Raw genomic sequence first — 9,781 nt, forward strand, 5'->3', positions numbered from 1 at the left:
CTCCCTATTCAGAAGCTCCGGATAGAGGGCGGTGGGACGCCGAAAATCAAACGCTGATCCTGCTGCAGGTCCTGATCCAGTGCAGAAGCTGCTTAGTGAGTGCCGCCGAGACAAACGCGCGGCATTACTTTGCCTCCCTTGTGTAGAACGCCGATCAACTTGAGAAAATCGAGGCATCGTAGAGGGCTTGGACTCCGAGGAAACCCGAAGGACCGAATGGAGTGTAAAGAGAGATGGATTTCAGGAAATATCATGACCTGGTTTATTCTGTAGATTTTAACCCCACCAGGCAATTGGGTGTTATCTGTGGGAGAACGGGGTAAGACATAACAGCATACTTTCCCTCTCTAATCTATTAGACACATTGCATTAATTAGTGTTTATCCCAGATTGAATATAGTAAGAGAGATAAGAGTGGCTGCAAATTAGGCATGTTCTCCATAGATAACAACAAACTAATCTGATCTCCTATTGTTGTTCTCTGCTCCCTTTACAGTGACATTGGACCGCAGTCCTGCAAGCAGGCACTGCCCTCGATGGGTTTCAATACAGGGCCCTGGATATCTGTGGCCTGAAGGAAACAAGCCACAGTCTACACAGGCTGTAAGCAGGAGGCGCTTCAGATCACCCTGATTATTTGAGCTGACTTTCTCTCCACAGCTTCTCTGCTTTGCTTACGTCGTGGAGGATTACAACCTAGTTTCCTGACATAGTTTTATTTTTCATAAAGGCAAGAAAGGAACAAGTCTAATCCCTACCCCACCTACATAACTTCTGAAAGGGTATGAAGGGCACCTCCTTCCCTCCTTTTTCAGAATTGTTCCTTTTTTCAGGATCACCAGTAGCTAAAGGATAAGTGGGTGCTTTAATGACAAGAAAATAAACCCTGGTGCAGCTCAAGTCATCACAATGGGACATATCTGCCGTGCTTTAAATTCTTATATCTACAACTGTTACAAATGGGTGTCCTCATTTTTAGGGATTTTGTTCAGCTTATTAAGCAGAGCAGCTATATTAGAGCTTATGTCTTTCCAGAAGAAAAGAACCAGCAAACAAAAAACCACATACTTTTTCCAAAAGAAAGCAAAATGTCGTCTTTCTAATATTGGGAAACTAAAGGGGTTTTAATATGATATTATTTAATATGTTGTCCTAGACTGATGTCCTTTAATTTTCATCCATTTTTTTTTAATTGCAAATAAAGAAATTTAAATGCCACTTTAAACAATAGCAGCAAAGTGAATGCTGTAATGCAAACAGCTTTTTCAATATTTTCCATTTCCTCTGTGCACAGACACATAGAAATCAAAGTCTGAGTTAAAGCCACCTATCCATCAGTTTCTTTGCTTTAACTTAGATCAGGTAAATATCTGTAAAAATATAGGAACCACAATAAAAGTTAACACAGCGAGTGGTAGAAAGTACATGACTGACTGCCATCTGTGCAGAGCTAGTCATGTTAGCAGATAGGTCAGTGAAAGCTTTCCATTATAAAGCCATGGATAGCAAATTCTTCCCACCATGTCAGTGGTGTGACAGAACCCACCTTGAGCTCTGTCCTGCACCCTACACCTGCCTCCACCACATCACATGCTCTCTGCCTCTCCACACCATAATGTTTCTGCTCCCACCAACAGCTTGGGCTTCTCTGAGGCTCTGGCCAGCCAGCTCCTTCCATCTCTTTTGACTGGCTCCAGACCAGCAGCTGGTGAGGTTTAGGAATGCAGCTGTCAGTGTAGGTTATGGGGGTGTAGAAAGTGCATATCAACAGCTGGGGAGATGGAGATAGAAGCCATAGGGAGAGGAAGAGAAACTGATCTTAGTGAACAGGCTAAAGTAAAATGAATACAAACCCCAAGAGCACTATAGTAGCAGTGCTGGAGAAGATGTAAATCATACATGCTGCTGACAGCTGCTTCCATCTGGTGAGTAGGGAGAGGAGGAGAAAGGAGTGTGTTTAATGGGAAAAAACAGAGGAGGATAGAGGGAAGGCTAACTAGCTCTAAGGATATTTGAAGTGGCAGATAATAGAAGCACTGCAAGCCCATTTTTATGGCCTGTAGCTATGTTCAGTCTCAGGGGTCCTGAATTCTGCTTCCATTGCTATTGTAGGAAAGCAGCTGCTAGGATGAGAGATGATAGGTGCTGTACAAACATGCATGAAGGGACCACTCTGTTCCTAAAAGCATAAAACACTATTTGGGATCTAGACCTCAAACTCTGTGCCGCCACAGAAGAATTTCCTAACTCCTTCTTGCATTTTCTGAATGCATCACTTCCCTTACATTGAGTACTCCACCTCAACACATCTCATAACGCCCTGTGTCCAAAGTGCAAGCCAGGCACGATAACCCTCTTACGCAGAGTAGCAATTCTGCTCTGCAGACATACCTACCAAATAGTTGCCATGTCTGGCATTGATGGGCTGGCCACCTGCGGAGGCACTTTATATGGGAGTGGTTTCTCCCCCTCTCTACTTTAACCCAGTTCATCTGTAATTGTAATGCACAAATATTGAGGAATGTACCCATGCACACCACCTGCTTCTGCCCTAGCCGCTGGGCAGAACACACAGCCCAAGGATGTTGGTGGCACAGAGCCTCATTTCTGTGGCCAGGAGGTGCATGCGGAGAAGGTGGTGGAGAGAAAGATCTCACCGCTGGGCCAAACGCCCCAGCCGACCTCGCTGCTCTTGTCCCGCACTGAAGTTGTAGAGGGTGAGACCGGGGAGGTCAGCACAGGAGGGTCTTCCAGCTCCCGGCTCCTGCTGGGACGGCCGGACCTCCCTGTGCAGGCAGGGCCCGTGTCAACGCCCCGGCAGCGGGGCCGGCCCGGGCGGCGGGCTCTAATCCGGTTAGGGGGGATTAGCGTGCAGGTTTAAAGGCCGGAGCGGAGCGGGGAAGGGGTGCAGGAGCGCCGGAGAGAACGCGGCCGCCGCCGAGCAGCGGGGCACCTCGGCCGGCAGCGTGTGAGTGAATGAGCCCGGGGGCGGGCCGGGGGCGGCCGTCCCACAGCCCCGCCACCGCCCGGGGGCTCCGGCCCCGGCGCCCTCGCTACCCAGACGTAACCTTTTGTCCTCATTCCCTGCGCGCTTCGGCAGTGTAAACGATGCCAGCCATCAACATCGAGGACCTGAGCGAGAAGGACAAACTGAAAATGGAAGTGGAGCAGCTCCGGAAAGAAGTGAAGCTGGAAAGGCAGCCGGTGAGCGGGCGCGGAGAGGGGCCCGAAGGCGCCCGGCGGGGCCGGGTGTGGAGCGGGGAGCAGCCCGTTCCTCCCCGGGCGGCCGTGCGGGGGCTCGGGCGGCGGCAGGGGCGGCGGGGCTGTGGAGCTCCGTAGAGCCCCCGGCTGTTTTGGGACGGCCGCGGCTGGCACCGACGGGTCCTGCCACCGCTTTGGGTCAGGGCCGGGGACGGCGCTGTTGGCACAGCAGCGCTAACACCGCCGAGGAGCGCCGCTCCTTCCCGGGGGTGACTGCGGAGCCCGGGGCAAGGAGCGCACCACCCTGGGATAAAGCGCCCCGAGGGGCTGGCACGGGCCTGCCCGCCGGGCTGTTCCCGGTGCATTTGGCACCCCTTAACTTCCCCTCCTGGTGAGTGCCTGGCGCCCAAGGCCGGCACAGGGCAGCCTTGCTAGGCGAGGGAGGAGCACGTCGCGCTCTGCTCCCCGCTCCTGTAGGCAGAAGGCTCTGGGGTGCTAGGGGAGGATGGTCCCCCCCAAAGGAGCCAGGGGCGCCCTGTCACGGCACTCCGCCCTGCCATGTCCCGTGCTGTGCAGTGCCCGGGCGGAGAGCAGGAGCCAGAGCACCGCCCGTGCCCAGCCGTCACCCACCCAGACTCGTTCCATAGAAATATTTATACATTTACACTAATTGTTCCTTCCCACAGGTACTTCCCCCCTAAAAGTTTATGGGTTTGTACATCTATAGACGAGAGATGTGCAGAACTGATCTTGCTCCACGATGAAACTAATATTATTTTTTCCTTTTTTTTCTTTCTTTTTTTTTTTTTTAAATTCTGCATGCCAGCGGAAGAAAATTACACCTAAAAACCACTACTAGCTAGGACCAAAAATACATTTACATGTGGGAATCAGTAGTATTAGTCATGTTGATTTTTTTGAAGGTCTAGGTTTTAGCCCAGAAAATAAGAATGTTGGAGTTATGTTTTAGTTCTGAGTTAGGTGATTGTAGATGTTAAGCTATGGTCTAAAGCTACAGCAGTATTGGAGGCTGGACATCCAACTGGTGAAGATACTTATATTGTCTCTCAGAGGATTCTTAGACAACTGAAATACACTCTGTAGGATGTAAAGTTTTTGAAATAATAATTTTAAATACTTGTCTACATTTTTGGAATAAACCAAAACCCTGATCACTTTAGGAAAATGGATATTTTTCAATTTTCCTGTAGTAAAGCACAGACAGCATGCTCAATTTTACCAGTGCTTTTTAACAGAAGTTTCACTGTGAGAATGAAATCTGTATTGTAGTTTCCAGAGTCCCTTGGTACCTGTATGGGTGTTACAGGGATAGGGAAATGCAGAAACCAAATTACTGTTGGTACCAAGATAAAAATGTCAGCCAAAATTTTCTTGACCCCCACTAACAACTTTACGGAATAAAAAAGAAACTGTCCTTTGGAATGAATAAAAATTTCTAAATGTTTATTTAAGCAGGCTTTTTTTCTTAGAAGTGAAAGTGATCCTGGCAGTGCTGACTGAAGTAAAACAAACCCTGGTCCTTCATATACTTTGGCATGCAACTTTACTATGGTGTTAGGTGCTCCAATTTGAATGGAAATAGTTTGCAAGGTAGAGAAGAACAAGGCACATGTAATGGGATTTGTAGATCCTTGCTTCTTCTTTGCCCTAAGACAGCTAGATCTTACTTTATGCACAGTTTAATTGGGAGTTAACTCTGTTCTTTCTGATAGCTTAAAGCTTAATTTTGCACAGGCCATGCATGCTCTGTTGTCTGTGACACAGCAGGTAAATTTCTTTTGTTGCAGTCTTATTTTGAATTAAAATATAATTAACAGAGGAGGCAAGGTGCCTTAAATTAGAAATACTAATCATCTAGTGGCCTGGCCAACAGCTGGTTCCTGCTGCTGATTCTGCACAGCAGAATCTGATTCTACGCTGCAGGGCCTTTGGGTAGGAAGGGAGGAAGTGGGGACATAGCAGAAGTGTGTCCTCAGGCATGGCATTAGAGCATCTAGGGACAGTTTCTGCTGACACAGGGAGCAAAAGATGTGTGTGCACAAGGAACCTCAGGAGCCCCAGATGTTCACTTGTGCACCCTCAGACTCCACAGACACCATTACCACATGTGCTCCTGTGTCAGTGAACAGAAACTAAACACACTTCTCCAAGCGTGGGTTCTATGCAGGCTTACCTTAATCAATGCTAGTTTGGTATGAATCCTATGGGAATTGGAATGGTCTCATAACACAACAGGCTATTTTATTAGCCACTCTTAGAAATAACTCCAGGTAAACAGTAAATAAATTGTCTTTCCTAATTAGACTCTCATTCAAGGTGCATCATTGCTATAGCAGAACTGCAAAGTAAGAATTTGGATTACCACTGAAAAATTGTTGCTGAATGTTTTGTTTGTGAAAGACACATAAAGTATTTATATACTTTGAAACGGAATTGAAAGTCACTAACCCTGAAACTCTTGACCGGAAGTCACGCTGGTGCTGAGGGAAGAGTGTGATCCGCAGCTTAATAAAACTAGATTGGCTAATTATGAACACAGGTTTAACTATGCAGCGACTGCTGCTCGGAGTGGCGTTTACATTCTCAGAGTTATTCACATGTTCTGTCAATATCGGGCTGTGAAAACAGAGGAAGGAAGCCGAGTCTGCACGTGCTTAGTGCTTATGCTTGGTGGGAAAGTGAATGAGAGAGAATTTAAATTCACTGACAGAATGTAATTTCCCCCTCTGATGAGCACTTTCCACGGCCGTAACGCAGCCACTTTTCTGTCCTTTCCCTCGAGGTGTCCAAATGCTCCGAAGAGATCAAGAACTACATCGAGGAGCGGTCGGGAGAGGACCCGCTGGTGAAGGGGGTTCCCGAGGACAAGAACCCCTTCAAGGAGAAGGGAGGCTGTGTCATCGCTTAGAAGGGACCCCGCGCCTGCCCCTGGAGCAGACATTCCTCCCGTACCCCTAGGGAGTCACTAGCGTATTCCCACCGCCGCCGGCCCGTGTCGAACGAGCGCAGGAGCGGATTTCTTTTTATTTTCTATTTCTCCTTACAAAAATACAGAACCTCGCGCGAAAGCTGCCGAGCCCCGCGCCGGCAGCTGGGCAGGGCCGGCTGTGCCCCGCCGGCCCCTGTCGCTGCGCGGGGCCCGCTCGCCACCCGCTTGTCGGTCGCTTCATGGCTGTTCGTTGGCATTAAAGAAAACCTGCCCGTAACCCGAGAGCTGCCTGACTTGCTGCGGGGCCGAGAGGAGCGGGAGGAGGGACGGGACGGGGCGGGGCAGGCCTGCCGGGGCGCCCCGGGCTGGCTGGGGGGGCTGCCCGGGCCTGTGCCCGGCGGCGGGACCCAGCCGCCATGGCGCTGAGGAGCTGGACGCGCCTGGGCCCGGCGCTGCGCCGCCGCAGCTCGGGGCCGCGGGACACCGGGGACACCCCGCAGCACCGCCACTTGCGGGAGGCCCTCCGGAAGGTACCGAGGGGGGAGCGGCGGGCCCGTGGGACACCCAGCGAGCAAGGGCAGCGAGCCGGCAGAACGGCTCGGGGTGCGCTCAGATAAATAAACTTCCCTCTGCCGGGGCCACAGACGGAACCGTGTGTTCCCTGCCTGAGACCCGCCGGGCACTGCAGCCGTTCTAGGGGCGCACGATAATAGGATAAGGACACATAATGGGAGCCTCCTGCAAAACTAAATCCTAAACCAAGAGGAAACGGCGAGCTTCTGGTAACGTAGAGTGTAAATTGAATGCCGGATGGCAACCTGCAAGGAACAGTAGTGCTGGCGAGCTCTGTGCATTCCCGTCAGCGAGGTCACTGTCACCTGTAAACACCTGTAGATCTCCTGTAGAACCTGTAGATCTCCTGTAGACACCTGTAGATCTCCTGTAGACACCTGTAGATCTCCTGTAGACACCTGTAGATCTCCTGTAGACACCTGTAGATCTCCTGTAGAACCTGTAGATCTCCTGTAGACACCTATAGATCTCCTGTAGACACCTGTAGATCTGTAGAACCTGTAGATCTCCTGTAGAACCTGTAGATCTCCTGTAGACACCTGTAGATCTCCTGTAGAACCTGTAGATCTCCTGTAGACACCTGTAGATCTCCTGTAGACACCTGTAGATCTCCTGTAGATCCCCGTGGTACTGTTAAGAGCACCTGCCAAAAGCAGAGAATGGGCCGGGTCGGCTGTGGGGAGCCCTGGTGTGTAGGTGGCCGCCGCGGGGCCGAGCAGCGGTGGAAAGAGACGTCCGCCTTTAACCTATGAACGTCTGAGCGAAGTGCTGGAGTTCAGTACCGGCTGCAAGGGACAAACAGCATTATTGTGGCCACAACATAAGAAAAAACATCCAATGGGTTCGGAAGAAGGGAGTGTAAGGACCTATCTCTGATTGACCTGTAGGCAGGTTTCCAAATTCTAGCTGGTTCAGCACTACTCTGTTGTAGTTGTCTTTAAACAGTACGCTCTGGATTGCCAGATACTGACTTTTTAACGTGAGTTTGGAACTGTGCCGGCCTATCTGTTGTGGATGCTTTTAAAAATTACTTGCAGAATCTTACATTTCCATGGATAAACTTATTTTTTAACAAATTTCGCTTCTTCTCCAGTTCACTGTGGACAAAAGATAGTGGAGTTAATTCTGAGTCATGTGATGTTTAACTCAGGTTTGGTTTTTTTAGGCACTAACTGTCACACTTTCAGTGTTAAAATATCCCAAGCCTAGTGTAATTAATCAGGTTTTCTATCACTGAGGTCTGTTATCATTGAGCTTTGGGAGAAGGGGGTGCATCTTCTGTGTTATAAAAAGAAACCCGAGCAAGAAGGGAAAGAGGTGCATGACTTGTCATTTTCTTAGTAAATCAGTTTTGTTACTCTACATTCCTGGACTCTTTGGAGAAATAAGATGATGCATAAATAACCAGTAGAAGAAGCTGGAAATGAATCCTCCTCTCTCACCTGGATTAATAGTGTAGAACTTTGTAGCTAATACCACTGTATCAAGTTTGTGCTGATTCTGTCTGGAGAGAGCATTCATACATCTGTGTATCTGCAGAGCTATCTGCCTGATGAACTTGTTCCCTGCCACACTGCTCTTCATTACCTGCCCAGGGACAAAAACTGCATTAATAAAATGCTAATGTCCTGAACACAGAGGACAAGGCCAGATCTTGTGAAGATGGTGATCTGGAAGATTCTAAGTCTCGCTTCTTTGTCATGGAGATAGGTTAAGGCACATATTGTTTTGTATCTCAAGTATTTGCAGCTGTGTATTTATTGAGGACAGGGGAAGTAGCTATATTAATGTCTGCTAGTGCAGTGTTTGCTGCACTGCTGTGTGACACAATGTTTTTTTTTTTATAAAACTTTCCCCTCCCTTGTTTATATGCTCACCAAGCCTACTGAAGTGCAGATAACAGTATGCTCTACATTGCTTGGTTCAGTGCAGATAATTACATCATGGGCTAAGATGGAATGTGATACTACATTTATCACATAAAGCCCTGTGATGAGTATATTGTAAATAAATCACAGTGGGCAATATAGACCTGCTTTTTTTCATTGTCTTGCATTTCAAATATGCTTATGTAGCACTTATTTTAGATTTGCCCTGATCATTTCAGAAAAAAAGAAAAATTGTATGTCAAATCCAGTCTTATGTTGCTCACACAAAGCTTCTAGCAATCAGTGTTTGTTTTGGCTTAAGTTAAGCCTGTCTCAAATGACTTTAGGATAAATGGTAAAGTGTGCCCAAAGTTTTTGGGAGAGAATGACAATTCAGTATATGCAACACATTTTGAGTACTGCTGTTATATATTCTGGGACACCCTTTCCAGTAGCTAAATCCAGATGCAAGTACCAGGGGAATCAGAGGAACGAGAAGAGCAATTCCGTGAGTAAGAACTGGGTTGTTTGTTTGCTTGCACAAATTTTATTTTTCAGTATATTAATTTAACGTACTTTAAATGATCTACAATTTCCCAATTGTTCTGAGCAGGATGAGGAAGAGACTTATAATTCCAGGGGGCTGTTTTTAGCAAGGGTATTGAAATAATCCTGTGAGTGGTTTCCTTTACAGCTTTATAGGTCACCACCCTTCCTCTTGGAAATTGAAAACGTACTTTTTCTTAACTTGTTGAACAATGCTTGCAGCACACTGATATCCTACTTCAGCTTGCTTCAGTAATTAGTATAACTGGTTTGAAGAAAAAAGGGTTTAAATTATTCTGTGTATGTCTAACAGTACTCATACACATACAGAATATCTATTTGTCTTTTTCTCTGACATTACTGATAATAAACTTTGGGAAATGGTGAAATTTGACATACATTTTGCTAGAGTTGCATGTAATATTAATGACATTTCATTTTTTGCCCAGTGGTAGCTGGGTATAGTTATACTGTGTTGTTTATCTGTAGGATGATAATTTCCCCCATGACAGTGAGACTCCACCAAAGGACTCTACTACTTTGTTTGCCACTTTTGTCTTGTATGTCATGAGATATAATATAATATAATATAATATAATATAATATAATATAATATAATATAATATAATATAATATAATATAA

At 47.2% G+C, this 9,781-nt stretch overlaps 2 protein-coding genes across 3 annotated transcripts in view; both read left to right on the plus strand.

The window, feature by feature from the left end:
- Window positions 1–2,794: 2,794 nt before the first annotated feature.
- On the plus strand, window positions 2,795–6,428 carry LOC107200277 (guanine nucleotide-binding protein G(I)/G(S)/G(O) subunit gamma-11). Of its 2 annotated transcripts, XM_015618550.3 has the most exons (3): window positions 2,795–2,968; window positions 3,101–3,204; window positions 6,005–6,428. In XM_015618550.3, exons 2-3 carry the CDS (start codon window positions 3,109–3,111, stop codon window positions 6,128–6,130), a joined length of 222 nt encoding a protein of 73 aa, XP_015474036.1. In that variant the 5' UTR covers window positions 2,795–2,968; window positions 3,101–3,108; the 3' UTR covers window positions 6,131–6,428. The 2 variants fall into 2 exon arrangements, with proteins under 2 accessions (XP_015474036.1, XP_015474035.1); XM_015618549.3 differs by having other exon boundaries at window positions 2,801–3,204.
- A 110-nt stretch (window positions 6,429–6,538) lies between these two features.
- The window catches only part of LOC107200274 (probable acyl-CoA dehydrogenase 6), a 74,120-nt gene continuing 70,877 nt past the window's right edge, over window positions 6,539–9,781 (plus strand). The window contains exon 1 of the mRNA XM_015618546.3: window positions 6,539–6,681. Coding sequence (XP_015474032.1) covers window positions 6,568–6,681 — 114 coding nt within the window. The 5' untranslated portion in view covers window positions 6,539–6,567. The remainder of the gene's footprint in view (window positions 6,682–9,781) is intronic.

This window comes from Parus major, chromosome 2 (genome assembly GCF_001522545.3).
Source record: "Parus major isolate Abel chromosome 2, Parus_major1.1, whole genome shotgun sequence".
Lineage (NCBI taxonomy): Eukaryota > Metazoa > Chordata > Aves > Passeriformes > Paridae > Parus > Parus major.

Excerpts from the sequence above, each read along its gene's own strand:
- LOC107200277 (XM_015618550.3), top strand. The coding sequence starts at position 3,109 with ATGCCAGCCATCAACATCGAGGACCTGAGCGAGAAGGACAAACTGAAA. Across the intron at positions 3,205-6,004 it reads TGAAGCTGGAAAGGCAGCCG|GTGTCCAAATGCTCCGAAGA; the intron begins GTGAGCGGGCGC and ends CTTTCCCTCGAG.